The following is a 17,425-nucleotide window of genomic DNA, read 5'->3' on the forward strand; positions in this document are numbered from 1 at the left end:
AATCGCTGATCACCACCATTACTAGTAAAAAAAAAAAAAAAACAATAAAAAGTACATAAATCTTTCCCGTAGTTAGTAGACGCGATAACCTTTGTGCAAACCAATCAAAATACGCTTATTGCGATTTTTATTTTTTTTTTTAACAAAAATATGTAACAGAAAACAAATTGGCCTAAAATGTTAAAAAAATGTTGGTATTTAAATGTTTTTTTTTGGGAATGTTATATAGCAGAATGTGAAAAATATTGTTTTTTTGGTCGCTTTATTTTGTTTAGAGCGCAAAAAATAAAAATCGCACAGGTGATCAAATACCACCAAAAGAAAGCTCTATTTGTGGGAAAAAAGGACATCAATACAAAATCGCATCTCATTGACTTCAATGCAAAAATGCCCCCTAATGACTTCAATGCAAAATCACATCTCATTCCATTGACTTCAATGCAACAACGCCCCCTATTGACTTCAATGCAAAATCGCGTCTCATTGCCTTCAATGCAAAAGTGCCCCCTAGTGACTTCAATGCAAAATCGCGTCTCATTGACTTCAATGCAAAAATGCCAACCACATTAATAATTTTTTTTTTTTTTTAAACTGTCCATTTTGATTTTCAGTGAAGTGCAACCTGAAGTTTCGGGAATTTTGATTTCGGTGCGCCACCACCTCGGTTTGTATTTCTGTCCGAGCTGCTGTTGCAGATTTTCTCTCACTTACTGTGTGGTGAAGGTGATGACAGCAGGACAGGAAGTGAGAGGAAATGTCAGCACAAGAGTCTCAGATAGCAGCAGAAACCTGATAATAAATAAATTGCCTTTAAAGCGGAGTTCCAGCCTTTTCACTCACCTGTCCAACGGTCCAGCGATGCGGCCGCCGGAAGCCTCGATCCTCTCCCTCTGATCTCGGCGGCGCCGGCATCACTGCTGTGGGCACCCGGCTGTGACAGTTTGCGGCTTCACAGCCGGGTACCCACTGCGCATGCGCGAGTCGCGCTGCACATCTTGATTGGCCGGCAATCTTCTGGGACCTCTGACATGTCCCAGAAGATTGCAGGGAGGAAGGGGGAGAGGAGAACTTCCGTTCAGGGCGCCGCGGCGCTCCGAGCGGAAGTGGGAGCGGGTACATGTCAAAACTAGGTACCCGCTCCCCCCCCCCCCCAAAAAAATGACATGCCAAATGTGGCATGTCAGGGGGTTAGAATACCTAAAGCGGAAGTTCCACTTTTGGGTGGAACTCCGCTTTAAAATTCAAATGTTCTATTACTGATTCTTTCATATTACTGCAGAAGAATCTTAAAGAGCAACTCCAGATTTTTTTTATTTTAGTTTTGGACAGAAAGAGGAAGTGTTGGAGCCTCTGTCAAGTTTTTATTAAAAAAAAAACACAACACAACACTTGGTCTTTTTTTTTTTTTCCATCACTTTTCTGTTTCTTGGTTTCTATGATGAAAAATCTCTTTAACCACTTGCCGACCAGTCACGTTGACTGTACTGCGGCACAGTGGCTCGTTATCGTCTGGTGACGAAGACCTACGTCACCAGACATTCCCCTCTCTCGGCGGCGCACGCGCCACCGGAGGCTAGCTCCCGCTGTATTCAGTTACAGCGGGAGTCGGGCCAGGGGAGGAGAGGCGGTGATCACCACTGCTCTTCCCCGATCGTCTGGGATCAAGTGTGGAAATCCGGCCGCTTGTGTAAACAAAGTGGGCGGATCTCCTAAGTGACAGACAGGGACAGATCACAGGATTCAGCATAGCTGAACCTGCGATCTGTGTCTGTGTCACTCAATCCCCTCCCCACCAGACATACATTAACCCCTCCCTCTCCAATAACAAATTAACCCCTTCCCTGCCAGTGTCATTATTACAGTAACAGTGCATATGTACAGCACTGATTACTGTAGAAATGTCACTGGTACCCCCAAAAGTGTCAACAATGTCAGTCAAGGGTCCGATCTGTCCGCCGCAATGTCGCAGTCCCACAAAAAGATCGCAGATCGCCGCCACCAAAAATGACAGAAATCTTTCCCTTAGTTAGTAAACGCAATAACTTTTGCGCAAACCAATCAAAATACGCTTATTGCGATTTTTTTACCAAAAATATGTAGTAGAAAACAAATTGGCCTAAAATGATAAAAAAAAAATTGATTTTTAAATTTTTTTTGGGGGGGGGGGGAATTTCATATAAAAAAAATGTGAAAAATATTGTTATTTTTTCAAAATTGTCGCTCTTCTTTTGTTTAAAGGGCAAAAAGTAAAAATCTCACAGGTGATCAAATACCACCAAAAGAAAGCTCTGTTTGTGGGGAAATTTAATTTGGGTACATCATTGCACAACCGCGCAATTGTCCGTTAAAATAATGCAGTGCCGAATCGCAAAATATGGCCTGGTCAGGAATGGGGTAAAACCTTCCGGTCATAAAGCCGTTAAAAATACGCTCATTGAGAATTTTTTTGTCAAAGACATGTAGCTGAATACATTTTGGCCTAAATATATGACAAAAATTGAATATATTGGATATTTTTTAACTGTCAAAGTAGAAAAATATTATTTTTTCAAAATTTTCGCATATTTTTATTAATATCGCAAAAAATAAAAAGCTCAGAGGTGATCAAATACCACCAAAAGAAAGCTCTGTTTATGGGGAAAAAAGGACGTAAATTTCGTTTGGGTACGGCGTTACATGACCGCGCAATTGTCAGTTAAATTTGCACAGTGTCGAATCGCAATAAGTGGCCTGGACGTAAGACAGCAAGATCCTCCGGTGGTAAAGTGGTTAACAGAGACATCTAGTAAAAGACTGAGGACATCTACTGGCAGAAAAATGTACTGCAGGGGGGTAGATAGCACAGAGACATAACACACTTCTAGTAGAGTAGGGAAGGGTAAGACTATCTGACAATGTATGCTATAGTGGACTGAGTTAGGCCCCTTTCACACAAGCGGACCGTTCAGATCCGCCTGTCAGTTTTTTTGGTGGATCTGAACCAATTTTTGTTTTTTGTTTCTTGTTTTTGCTTCTATGCAACAGGGATGGAGACTCAGTTGGTCATGAGTCTCATATAAAGTCCCACAATTCTTCCCCTTCCCACTTGGATCTGAACAGTCACCCAATGCATGTCTATGGGGAATCGGATGTCAGAGGTGACATGTCCGCTGACATCTGATCCGATCTGATCCTGTCCGTCAAATCTGGACGGATGGAAACCCTATTTTCCAGTGATAAGGTTACAATGTTTGTTTCTGTATTGTGCAATCATAGCTGGAATACACGTTATTCACCCATTGCAGTGTACAGTGATTAGCAATGAGATGAATAAAGTTCACCATATTACAATCTGTTACAATCTGATTGTACAATCACCTTTAACCACTTGACCTCTGGAAGGTTTTACCCCCTTCATGACCAGGCCTTTTTTTGCTATTCAGCACTGCGCTACTTTAACTGTCAATTGCGCAGTCATACAACGCTGTACCCAAATGAAATAAATATCTTTTTTTTTTTTTTTCGCACCAATAAAGCTTTCTTATGATGGTATTTGATTACTTCTGGGTTTATTATTTTTTGCTACATGAGTGAAAAAGACCAAAAATTTGGGGGGGGGGGGGGGGGTGAACACGTTTTTCTTTGTCTCCTTTTTAAAATTTTGCAAATAATCTTTCTTCATAAATTTAGCCCAAAATGTATTCTACTACATTTTATTTGGTGAAAATAACCCAAATCAGTGTATGGTATTTAGTCTGTAGGAAAGTTATACAGTACACAAACTATGGGATAGATCTTAAAATTGATCACGCCTCATGTATTGGCACCCTATCTCAATTCTTGAGGCCCTAAAATGCCGGGACAGTACAGAGATATCCCCTAAATGACCCCTTTTTCGGAAAGTAGACAGTTTGAAGCATTTAATAAGATGCATGGTGAGTTTTTTGAAGTCGTAATTCTTTGTCACAATTTTTTGGAAAATTAGGAATTTTAATAATTTATTTATTTTTTGTTTGTTGTAAATACTGTCACCTGAGCAGTGCAGGGTCATTGTATAACTGGTGTGGTGGTGATCAGGGACAGTGACTGGTGACAGTATGTTAAAAAAAGGAGGTAAATATTTTTTGATTAATTTTTTCAATCTTTTTAACATTTCTTCCTAATTTATATATTTTTTGTACATCCTGTCATAATAGCTAATTTTTAATTGGGGAGGGGGGGGGGGGGTGGTTATTTATTTTTTTTTTTTTTACAATTTTATTGCTTATAACAGTGTGATCATCAGATAGACCGACAGTCATGTACCTAACAGTAACATTCTTGATAAGATTGTGTTTCCAGGAAGAATATTCCCCTATGTATGAACAGTATGAACATTATAAAGTATAAATATTATACTATGTATTATATTGATAATATTATATTATATTATAAATATTATATTTATAATTATATTATAAATATTATACTATATTATAAAATATTATAACAGTATAAAGTATAAATATTATACTATGAACAGTATAAGGTATAAATATTATACTATGTATTATATTAATAATATTATATTATATTATAAATATTATATTTATAATTATATTATAAATATTATACTATATTATAAAATATTATAACAGTATAAAGTATAAATATTATACTATGAACAGTATAAAGTATAAATATTATACTATATTATAAAATATTATAACAGTATAAAGTATAAATATTATACTATGAACAGTATAAAGTATAAATATTATACTATGTATTATATTAATAATATATTATATTATATTATAAATATTATAAATATTATATTTATAATTATATTATAAATATTATACTATATTATAAAATATTATAACAGTATAAAGTATAAATATTATTCTATGAACAGTATAAAGTATAAATATCAATATGTATTATCAATATGTATTATATTGATAATATTATATTATATTATAAATATTATATTTATAATTATATTATAAATATTATACTATATTATAAAATATTATAACAGTATAAAGTATAAATATTATACTATGAACAGTATAAAGTATAAATATTATACTATGTATTATATTAATAATATTATATTATATTATAAATATTGTATTTATAATTATATTATAAATATTATACTATATTATAAAATATTATAACAGTATAAAGTATACATATTATACTATGAACAGTATAAAGTATAAATATTATACTATATTATAAAATATTATAACAGTATAAAGTATAAATATTATACTATGAACAGTATAAAGTATAAATATTATACTATGTATTATATTAATAATATTATATTATATTATAAATATTATATTTATAATTATATTATAAATATTATACTATATTATAAAATATTATAACAGTATAAAGTATAAATATTATACTATGAACAGTATAAAGTATAAATATTATACTATATTATAAAATATTATAACCGTATAAAGTATAAATATTATACTATGAACAGTATAAAGTATAAATATTATACTATGTATTATATTAATAATATTATATTATATTATATTATATTATATTATATTATATTATAAATATTATAAATATTATATTTATAATTATATTATAAATATTATACTATATTATAAAATATTATAACAGTATAAAGTATAAATATTATACTATGAACAGTATAAAGTATAAATATTATACTATGAACAGTATAAAGTATAAATATTATACTATATTATAAAATATTATAACTGTATAAAGTATAAATATTATACTATGTATTATATTAATAATATTATATTATATTATATTTATAATTGTATTATAAATATAATACTATATTATAAAATATTATAACAGTATAAAGTATAAATATTATACTATGTATTATATTAATAATATTATATTATATTATATTTATAATTGTATTATAAATATTATACTATATTTTAAAATATTATAACAGTATAAAGTATAAATATTATACTATGAACAGTATAAAGACTATCCCTCCTTGTATGAGAATAGGATATCCCTTCTAGAACACATTACAGTGGCTCACATCACCGTATATCTTGTGCTTCTCCATGCAGTGCTGACCGCCGAAGTGGTGAAATTCCATTTTCCTAAGCTGGTAGAGATGCACAACTATGCCCCAGCCAACTCCACCCAACAGAAGCTCAGCAACTGGGCCACCCTGAACCGGTAAGTGACTCTCCTCACCTGCTGACCCCAAAAGGGCCGATTTCATCTCCACCCTTCCAGTAGCAGCCAGGGAATGGGTAATATCCGCAGTTTGGTGAAGAGTGACCATTGGAGGATCACCATTGATTACATGAGGTTTGAGCCCTTCTTTGACTCCAACGCAATCTTTCATATTACTGTACCTGTAAATGCTCATGCCAACTGTGTAACTAGGGTCGCCACCCGTACCAGGATTCACCCGGACAGTCCGAGTTTTGAATTGTGTGGCCGGGGTTTCAGACCACCGAAAACCCGGACACAATTTTCAGAATGGACTATGGCTCCCCAAGTACCACAACCGCCGAGTGCGTAGGTGTGCACATGGGCGCTACCCCCATACAGAGACAGGAGAGGAGAGAGGGCTTGATCTGCTCCCCCACCCCTAGCCCTCTGTCTGCCCACCCACACACCATACCTCAGCATTCTGTGCCTCAGGAAAGGGGTGTGTGGGCTGGAGGTTTGAAGCTCAGCAACCAGCAAATACATCGTGGATAAAAGGTGTGTGTGCCTGAGCCTCCATCCTCAGGTGAGTGAGCTCACCATCCCCTGTCTGTGACTGAAGTCTCCCCCCTCTCCCACTTCTCTCTCCTGCCTCTAAGCCAGTGAGTACACTAAGGTAAGGGGGCCTCAGATTTAAAGTGGATGTAAACCTGATTCATGAAATTTGACATCTATCTGTAGTGTTTACTTTTCTCTCTTCAAAGTCCTAAGTCCTTCTTTCTCCTGCTCTGTTTTTCTGTTATCAGCATGATAACTTCAGACAGGTTATCTATCAACTGAGATAAACTCAGGCTGAATTATGTGTCAGGGTGGGTGTTATAAATAGATGAGCAGAGAGCTGGTCTATTCACAGCACAGCTCTTTATTTCTCTGCCTATGTGGAGAGGGTGTGTGTGCCTTTCCTCCAATCAGCTGTCTCACAGTGTATGGCCAAACCTCCCTCCCACAGATGAATCAGGAAGAGAAAATTCTAACAGGACGTGCCCTTTTTAAAAAGGTGAAGATTGCACACATACAAGTAAAACTTATGTAGGAGGATTTGTTTCACCTCTGTGTATCATCTGAGGCTGTTCACTTCACTGGGTATATAGGAGGGTTTACATCCACTTTAAGGGGTGGACTCTGATGTAAGGGGGCTTTGGGAAACCTCATTTAAGGGGGAATGCTGGTGAGCAGAAACTCCCTTACATTAGAGTTTCCCTTTACACCACAGAATTCCCCCTTAGAAAAAAATTGCCGTGTGCCGCTGAAGAGCTCAGGTGTGGCATGAAGAAAAGGTGGCAACTCTATGTGTAACACATATACGCACCAGCAAGAAAAATGGGCTTTAACACCCGGCCGCTGCCCATAAGGTTGTGTGCTGTGAGCATGGGTCCCAGTGGGTCCATGGGACCCTGGCAGCACTTTAAGAGGGGTGGCAACAGGGGCACATGGCCCGAAGACCTGAGGCTCCCTCCCCCTAGCGTGCAGTGTCTCTTTGCTGGATTGGGCATGTCTCTTTGCTGGATTGGGCATGTCTCATTTCTGGAGGGGGCATGTCTCTTTGCTGGATTGGGCATGTCTCATTTCTGGAGGGGGCATGTCTCTTTGCTGGAGAAGGCATGTCTCTTTGCTGGATTGGGCATGTCTCATTTCTGGAGGGGGCATGTCTCTTTGCTGGATTGGGCATGTCTCATTTCTGGAGGGGGCATGTCTCTTTGCTGGAGAAGGCATGTCTCTTTGCTGGATTGGGCATGTCTCATTTCTGGAGGGGGCATGTCTCTTTGGTGGAGGGGGCATGTCTCTTTGCTGGAGGGGGCATGTCTCTTTGCTGGAGGGGGCATATCTCATTTCTGGAGGGGACATGTCTCATTTCTGGAGGGGGCATGTCTCATTTCTGGACACTACTGAGTGGCCGGAGTCCACCCACGGACCATTGGACATACTATCGCTCCCAAAGTAGAGGACCTTAGGATCCCGAATTCCTTCTGGGACGCCTACACACCACGGACCCCCAGGGACGACCCCCGACATCCCCCCATCACAGAAGGGAGATAGGAGCCAACGGAGCGACCTTCGCTTGCACCTAAATACCCGCTCTATACCCCTGTGTGGGGTGGGTATATCTGGTTAGTAGGACATTTACCTTAGGGGTCACCCAGCACCTCACCAGTTACCCACCACGGGGGCCACCCCAAGATTTACCCACAAAGTCACCTGTACATCCATTCAGTTATGGACTAACCTGGTTATCTATACACCACCATCGCATCACTGGCTATTAAGACTTTCTCCCAGCCAGTCACTTTATTATATTTATTAGTCACTTTTGTGCACCTTATTGCACTATTTTTGTCACTTTCATTTTTCTGAGTGCTTATACCACTTTCTATACCTTTAGTGCATTTTTTTTGCACTTTTGTTTGCCACTGCCACTTTATCTTGTTTATATCAGCATTGTTCCAATTTGTATATTATATTTTATTCACTGCTTGATTATATTTATATTTTTTATATTCACTCTGTCACTTGGATTGCACTTTACCACGGGGATATTGATATTTATTAGTCACTATATTTTATTATATTATATGTTGATTTTATATTTTTATATTTTTAGATATTTATCTGTTGCACTGACAACTTATTGATCACTATATTTTTATATATACACTACGGTGTATTTATATATCAGTTTACTGATCATCGTTTACACCTCAGTCCTTTAATATAGGCAGCGCCAATTACCCTAAATTCTTCCCCAGTTCTAGATATTGTGGCTGCATTAATTTTCTTTTTTCAAGATTGTGTTTTTTATTTTACCCTGGAGATTATAGGATGACAACACTTGCTCACCATTCTGTAGCAGGACAACAAAAACGGGACAGGATTACATAACCCCGCCCCTCTCCCGTTGTTCATCACATAGAGGAGGGGTGTGGTTCTGTAATCCTCAGAGAACAATGTAATTGATAACTTTAACATCACAAGCTAATAATATGGTCCCACAAATAAGAGCTGTCCACAATCCAACCAGCAGCAACCTGGAAGTGGCACTGGGAACCTGATAACTCTCTCAGGGACTCTATTGGTGAGAGCTCTGTGCTGAGTTTTTGGCTTTGCACACCTGCTGCGACTATTTTGAGGGGTTCCCACCATCCCAATGCTTGGTTTCTGGGGTATGTACACCTGCTGTGCCAAATTAAGGGGTTCCCACCATTCTCTGTGCTTAGTTCCCAGAACTGCACACTTGCTGTGCCCATTATGAGGGGTTCCCACCATCCTTGTACTGAGTACCTGGGTCTGCACGCTTGCTGCGCTCATTATGAGGAGTTTCCACCACTCCTGTGCTGAGCTCCTGGGTCTGCACATCTGCTGTGCCCATTATGAGGGGTTCCCACCACCCCTGTGCTGAGTTCCCGGGTCTGTACACCTGCTGTGTCCATCATGAGGTGTTTCCCACTAGGGATTGACCAATTATCGGCAATGCAGATATATCAGGGGCCGATATGCACTTTCCCCGATATATCGGAATCGGCCCCTGAGGTTACCGATATTGCCGATATTTCGGGAAAGTGCTGTACCGGAGTGATGCCTGCAGCTAGAGGCATCACCCCGGTACCGACGTCCATAGCTGACAGTTGGCTGTCTTGTAATGACAACTGATGCGGCTGAGAAGCCGCTCTGCTGTCTTTACAAGGAGCGGGAGGGGACGTCTCCCCCCTCCCTCCACCTCCCGCGGCACGGCCAACTAGCCTGCATGGCCGCCGAAGACCCGATCAAAGCCGCATTCGGCTCTGAATCTGGTCTCCATGCAAAAATCCGGACGTGATGTCATGACATCACTTCCGGGTGACATCACTTCCGGGTACTTGGCAGCAAATAAAAAAATATGTGAGCATTCAAAACAGCCAAACTTGGCGTTTTAAATGCTTTTAAATGTAGAGGGGTTTGGGGTCTTTTAGACCCCCAGGTCCCTCCACAGTAGTACCTGTGAAAAATAAAAATAAAATTATTTTTTTAAATGTCTGAAAATATCGGCCAGTATTGGCCGATACTGATATCTGATGACCAAAATATCGGTCTCGGCACTAAAAAAATTATATCGGTTGATCACTAATTCCCACCATCCCTGTGCTGACTTCCTGGGTCTGTGCGCCCGCTGTGCCCATTATGAGGGGTTCCCACCATCCCTGTGCTGAGTTGCTGGGTCTGTGCGCCTTCTGTGCCCCATATGAGAGGTTCCCACCATCCCTGTGCTGAGTTGCTGGGTCTGTGCGCCTTCTGTGCCCCATATGAGTGGTTCCTACCATCCCTGTGCTGAGTTGCTGGGTCTGTGCGCCTTCTGTGCCCCATATGAGAGGTTCCCACCATCCCTGTGCTGAGTTGCTGGGTCTGTACACCTGCTGTGCCCATTATGAGGGGTTCCCACCATTTCTGTGCTGAGTTCCTGGGTCTGTACACTTGCTGTGCCCATTATGAGGAGTTCCCACCATCCCTGTGCTGAGGTCCCGGGTCTGTACACCTGCTGTGCCCATTATAAGGGGTTCTCACCATCCCTGTGCTGAGTTCCCGGGTCTGTACACCTGCTGTGCCCATTATGAGGAGTTCCCACCATCCCTGTGCTGAGTTCCCGGGTCTGTACACCTGCTGTGCCCATTATGAGGAGTTCCCACCATCCCTGTGCTGAGATCCCGGGTCTGTACACCTGCTGTGCCCATTATGAGGGGTTCTCACCATCCCTGTGCTGAGTTCCCGAGTCTGTACACCTGCTGTGCCCATTATGAGGGGTTCCCACCATCCCTGTGCTGAGGTCCCGGGTCTGTACACCTGCTGTGCCCATTAAAAGGGGTTCTCACCATCCCTGTGCTGAGTTCCCGAGTCTGTACACCTGCTGTGCCCATTATGAGGGGTTCCCACCATCCCTGTGCTGAGTTCCCGAGTCTCTACACCTGCTGTGTCCATTATGAGGAGTTCCCACCATCCCTGTGCTGAGTTCCCAGGTCTGTACACCTGCTGTGCCCATTATGAGGGGTTCATACTACCCCTATGCTGAATTTCCAGATCTGCGCATTTGCTGTGCCCATTATGAGGGGTTCCCACCATCCCTGCTGGACTTCTTATTTATTTAAAATTATGGAGAATGTAACAGGAGAAGCTGGAATACACAAAGGTGGTGAGCCTAAAGCTCCCAGATATTCAGGAACAGAGCTGGGAACTATGTCTGGGGATCCCAATGCTTGAGTATCCAGGACGTAGAAGAAGCCAGGGGCTGAGTGTCTTATGGGGTTCAGTCTCAGGTATCAGTGAGGGTGTTTTAGAATCACAGTTGTCGATAACTCATCTCTATTTTCTTATTAGGAAAGTTCTGAGTAAACTGAACTTCTCAGTACCGGATGATGTGATCCGGAAGGTTGTACAGTGCTCACCGGGAGTGGTGGAACTAGTACTGAACACGCTGCGACAGAAGATCGAGGAGAAGCAGAAACAGATCTCCGCTGCTGGAGACACATCAGAGGTAACATTGTCAGGGCAATGCTGGCACTGAAGGGTACCTGTCAATGGGGGAGTGAAGAACATCATTCCAGTGATTAAGTTTTTAAGTCTATTGTTGTAATGTTTTGTTTGTATTTTACTATGGCACTGCTAGGAAGTTAGGTTGGTGACAATTAGGCGTAATCTCTCTCTTTCTCTTTGTCTGTCTGACAGGCTTCTGTAATGAGACAGCAGTTAGAATTATGTCCAACCTGTTATAACGGAGAGAGAAGAAGAGAGAGCCAGTGAGAAGGAAAGAGAGAGAAGAGAGAGCAAGAGAGGATAGAGAGAAAAAAGAGATAGTCAGAGAGAAGGAAAGAGAGAGATGAGAGAGCCAGAGAAAAGGATAGAGAGAGAAAAGAGAGCCAGTGAGAAGGAGAGAGAGAGAAGAAGAGAGAGCCAGAGAGAAAAAAGGAGAGGGGGAGAGTAAGAAAGAGAGAGAGAAAGATAAAAAGAGTGGGAAGGGAAGAGAGAGAAGCAGGGATGGGGAAAGAAAGAGGGAGAAAAGAAAGAGGGAAAAAGAAGAAAGAGAGAAAGAGAAGAGAGAGGAGGAGAGAGAAAGAGAGGGAAGGGGGGAGAGAGGAGAGGAAGAGAAAAAGAGAGGAGAGTGTGAAAGAGAAGAAAGAGAGAGAGAAGGACAGAAAAAGAGAGAGAAGGTGAGAGCGAAAGAGGGGGTTGAGAGAAAGAGGGAGAGTGAAACAAGGTGAAAGAGAGAGGAAGAAGGTGAGAGAAAGAGAGGGGGGGGCAGGGGAGAGAGAAGTAGAGGTGGGGAAGAGAGAGGATAGAGAGAGAGAGGACACTGAATTTCAAAAGAGCCAATTTCCCAAAACTGCGCTCTTTGCTAGAAAATATCAAATGGGATAGAACCCTGGGAACAAGCAACACGGAGGAAAAATGGGAGTGCTTCAAGAGCATACTAAACAAAGGGATTGGCCAGTGAATTCCAAAGGGAAATACATTTAAAAGAGCAAAACTAAACCCTGGGTGGCTAAACTCCAACATAAAAATGCATGTTAATACTAAAGAAAAGGCCTTCAAAAAATACAAGGCTGGGGGGTCATTGGCAGCATTCAAGCATTACAAAGAGTGTATTAAGAAATGTAAAGGTGAAATCAAGGCAGCTAAAATAGAACACGACAGACATATAGCGGAAGAGAGTAAAAAAAAAACCCCAAGAAATTCTTTAAGCATATAAATAGTAAGAAATTGAGGCCAGAACTCATTGGCCTCATAAAAGACGACAAAGGGAATCTGAGCCGAGATATATCCCGGGTAACTATAGGCCGGTCAGCCTAACATCAGTAGTCTGCAAGATTTTGGAGGGGATGTTAATAGGCTATATACAAGACTATAGTAATGAAAATGGTATTATTAGTAGTAATCAGCATGGATTCATGAAAAATCGTTCTTGCCAGACCAATCTATTAACCTTCTATGATGAAGTGAGCTGCCACCTAGATAAAGGGAAGCCTGTGGATGTGGTGTACCTGGACTTTACAAAGGCTTTTGACACCGTTCCCCACAAACGCTTACTGTACAAACTAAGATACATAGGTATGAACCATAAGGTGAGTACCTGGATAGAGAACTGGTTCCAGGGGAGAGTCCAAAGGGTGGTGATAAATGGGGAGTACTCGGATTGGGCGGGTGTGCAAAGTGGGGGTCCCCCAAGGTTCTATCCTGGGAGCAATCCTGTTTAATTTATTCATAAACGACCTAGAGGAGGGGATATCTAGTACAATCTCAGTATTTGCGGATGATACTAAACTAAGCATGCCAATATCTTCAATGCAGGATGTGGAAACCTTACAAGCGGACCTGAACAAAATAATGGGGTGGGCAACTACATGGCAGATGAGGTTTAATGTTGAAAAATGTAAAGTAATGCACTTGGGCATCAGAAACACGAGAGCAAGCTACTCACTAGGGGGGGAACCACTGGGTGAATCTAAGATGGAAAAGGACCTGGGGGATACTGGTGGACAACAGGCTTGGCAGTGGCATGCAATGCCAAGCCGCTGCAAGCAAAGCCAACAGAATACTGGGATGTATAAAAAGGGGATTCCCTCCAGAAATAAAGAGATTATTCTCCCACTCTACAAGACTCTGGTCCGGCCACATCTGGAGTATTCCGTCCAGTTCTGGGCACCGGTCCTCAGGAAGGATGTGCTGGAACTGGAGAGAGTCCAAAGAAGGGCAACAAAAATAATTAGGGGAATGGAGGACATCAGCTATGAGGAAAGACTACAAGCACTGAACCTATTCTCTCTGGAGAAAAGACGATTGAGGGGGGATATGATATCAATGTACAAATACTGTACTGGCGACCTGTCAGCAACAGGTGTGACCAGAAATGTGTGGACTGACACAGAGAACATTAGACATAATTAAGGTGTAAAGAATATAATTTATTTAAAAATAAGTGAATAACACAAATGTAAACGCACCTCCAGAAAACTATAACTGTGTAAATCCAATCAGATACCCAAACAATAATGACACACAGCAAACAACTGCTCAAACCAAATATATACAAAACAGGATAAATGAATAGTAATAGTAACAGAGCCGGGGTCATACACGGGAGATCAAGCAGAGGGAGCTGGGAGCAAGACAGAACAGAGAGAGGGTTGCAGGAGACGGAGTAAGCAAACAGGAAGGAAGGAATCAGGCTGCAGGGTCAGGGTCAGGATCAGAGTCCAGGATCAGGATACAGGGACACAGGCATGCAGGTCAGGCGCACATGGAGACAATACCAAGGCAGTGAGAAGAAGCATACACAGGGTTTAAATATACTTCCTGCAACCAGCATCAGGTGATGACTGATTGCATAAGATGTTCGCTTCTGACTACTGAGAGACACCCGCTGGTGGACACTGGAACTGCAGCGTATGGATCTGGGAGCTACAGTGCCACCAGCAGGTGAGCTCTTTCCTGACACGACCCTAGCATATGGAACAAACTTTTCAGAGAAAGGGAATACAATAAGACACGTAGGGCTATGTGGAGATCCCAAAAGCCTTAGTAATGAGTGTAGCCAACATCCCTGGGAAAATGTCTTGAACAAAGTTGGTGCCTTAGGCCGGGGGGGGGGGGGGGGTATTGGGGACTTTATGGGCTAAGTAAGACGATAGTATAAAAATTTGAACAATTTATTGAAAATGAAGCATAAAGTCGTTGAAAACAACACTTGATCATGTGTGTGGGTTACAATAAGACACGTGGCCACTCACTAAAACTAGAGTAAAAACGGTTTAACCTTACAATACGTAGGGGGTTCTTTACTGTCAGAGCAGTAAGGATGTGGAATTCTCTTCCACAAGCAGTAGTATCAGAAGGGAACATTGATAGCTTCAAAAAAACTATTAGATGGGCACCTTAAAGACCACAACATACAGGGGTATACAATGTACGGTTAACAGCAAACACACACACATATTAGGTTGAACTTTTTTCAACCTCACAAACTATGTAACTATAAGAGAGAGAGAGAAAGATACAAATAAAGGGAATGGGAGGGAGAGAGAGAAGCAGGGGTGGGGAAAGAGAGAGGGAGAGAAGAGAGAGAAAAAGAAGAAAGAGAGAATGAAAGAGAGGAAGAGAGAGAGGAGGAGAGAGAGGGAGGGAAGGGGGAGAGAGAAGGGGGAAAGAGAGAGGAGAGGAAGAGAAAAAGAAAGAGGAGAGTGAGAAAGAGAAAAAGAAGAAAGAGAGAAGGAGAGAGAAAGAGAGAGAAGGGGAGAGCGAAGGAGGGAATAGAGAGAAAGAGGGGGAATGAGACAAGGAGAAAGAGAGAGGAAGAAGGTGAGAGAAAGAGAGAAGGGACATAGAGGGGTGTGATTCTGTAGTGCTCAGAGAACAATGTAATTGATAACTTCATCATCACAAGCTAATAATATGATCCCACAAATAAGAACTGTCCACAATCCAACCAGAAGCAACATGGAAGGTGGCACTGGGAACCTGATAACTCTATCGGTGAGAGCTCTGTGTTGGGTCCCTGGTTCTGCACACCTGCTGCACCTATTACGAGGGATTCCCACCATAACCTGTGCTGAGAAAGAGAGAAGATGAAGGTAAGGGAAAGAGAGGGAAAGAGATTGAAGGAGAGAGAGAGAGAAGGCGATAGAGAAAAGAGAGAGAAAGAGAGAAGGAAAGGGAGAGAAAGAGAGAGGGAAGGGGAGAGAAAGAGAGAGAGGTAGGGGAGGATAAGAGAGAGAAAGGGAAGAAAGTGAAGTAAAAGAGGATAAGAGGGAGAGAGGTAAGGAGAGGGAAAGGAGAGAGACAGAACAAGAGAGGTACAGAGAGAGAAGGAAAGAAAGAGAAGGCGAGGGAGAGAGAGAATTAATGGGGGATAAGGGGGGGGGGAGTACGGGAGCATAAGAGAGAGGGAGAGAAAGAAGAAGAGAGAGTAGAGGGGAGAGAAGGAGAGAGGGACAGAAGTAAAGAGAGGGTAAGAGAGAGAGAGGGGGGGGGAGAGAAAGTGAAGTAAGGAAGGGTAGGAGAGAGGGGGGGAAGGAGATGGAGAAAAGGAGAGGGAGAGAGTATGAGAGAGGGACATATAGAAGGTGAGAGAGAGATAAGGGAGAATAAGAGAGAGAGAGGGAAGGGGAGAGAGAAAAGGGGGGGGGGGAGAGAGAGAGATAATGAGTTAGGGACAGAGAGAGAAGGTGTGTGAGAGAGAGAGAGAGAGAGAAGTACTGTAAGGGAGGATATGAGAGAGAGAGAGAGAAGGTGAGAGAGAGAGAAGTACTGTAAGGGAGGATATGAGAGAGAGAGAGAGAGAAGGTGAGAGAGAGAGAAGTACTGTAAGGGAGGATATGAGAGAGAGAGAGAGAGAGAGAAAGAGAGAAGGTGAGAGAGAGAGAGAGAAGTACTGTAACTGCCGGTTCACACTACCGCAACTTGTCAGGTGACTTGGTCGCCTGACAAGTCGTGCTCCATTCTGTTCTATGGGAACCGTTCTAATAGGAGCGACTCAAGTCGCTCCGACTTAGAAAAAGGTTCCTGCACTACTTTTGACCGAAGTCGGAGCGACTTGCATTGACTTCCATTATGTGAAGTCCGTGCAAGACGCGCCGAAGTCGTGGTGCACGGCGACTTCACTAGTCGCCCCCGAAGTCGTGTCGCCATAGTGTGAACCGACTCTAAGGGAGGATATGAGAGAGAGAGAGAGAGAGAATAAGACAGACAGAGAAGGAAAGAAAGAGAAGGAGATAGAGAGGGAGAGAGACAATGTGCTATGGATCATATCTATCTATCTATCTATCTATCTATCTATCTATCTATCTATCTATCTATCTATCTATCTATCTTTTATCTATCTATCTATCTATCTATCTATCTATCTATCTATCTATCTATCTATCTATCTATCTATCTATCTATCTATCTATCTATCTATCCATCTATCCCTCTCCAGCATTTTTATTTAATGACATGACGTGTTCTTCCTCCCTCACAGGAGCTGAGTCCTCGGCCTCAACCCACCAATCACACAGAGCCAGGTAACATCTGATTCATCACTTTCCCCCATAGCTCTCTCTCTTTTCTAGGTCAGTTGAATAGATCACATCTGAGATTGGTCCTCTTTGCCGTGGCAGAGCAGAGCTGTGCAGGAACATTCACCCATGTGTTTCCTGTACATGGTTAGTCATGTGATCTGAAGTCACATGGCCAATCACAGGGATACAAAATAAAA

At 41.6% G+C, this 17,425-nt stretch overlaps 1 protein-coding gene across 1 annotated transcript in view; it reads left to right on the top strand.

Moving 5' to 3' along the window:
* The window catches only part of SPEF1 (sperm flagellar 1), a 40,312-nt gene that overhangs the window by 5,849 nt on the left and 17,038 nt on the right, over positions 1-17,425 (top strand). Inside the window, exons 2-4 of the mRNA XM_082243817.1 lie at positions 6,063-6,174; positions 11,554-11,710; positions 17,189-17,231. Of these exons, the coding sequence (XP_082099943.1) occupies positions 6,063-6,174; positions 11,554-11,710; positions 17,189-17,231 (312 nt within the window). The remainder of the gene's footprint in view (positions 1-6,062; positions 6,175-11,553; positions 11,711-17,188; positions 17,232-17,425) is intronic.

This window comes from Pelophylax lessonae (genome assembly GCF_965119305.1).
Source record: "Pelophylax lessonae genome assembly, chromosome: 1".
Lineage (NCBI taxonomy): Eukaryota > Metazoa > Chordata > Amphibia > Anura > Ranidae > Pelophylax > Pelophylax lessonae.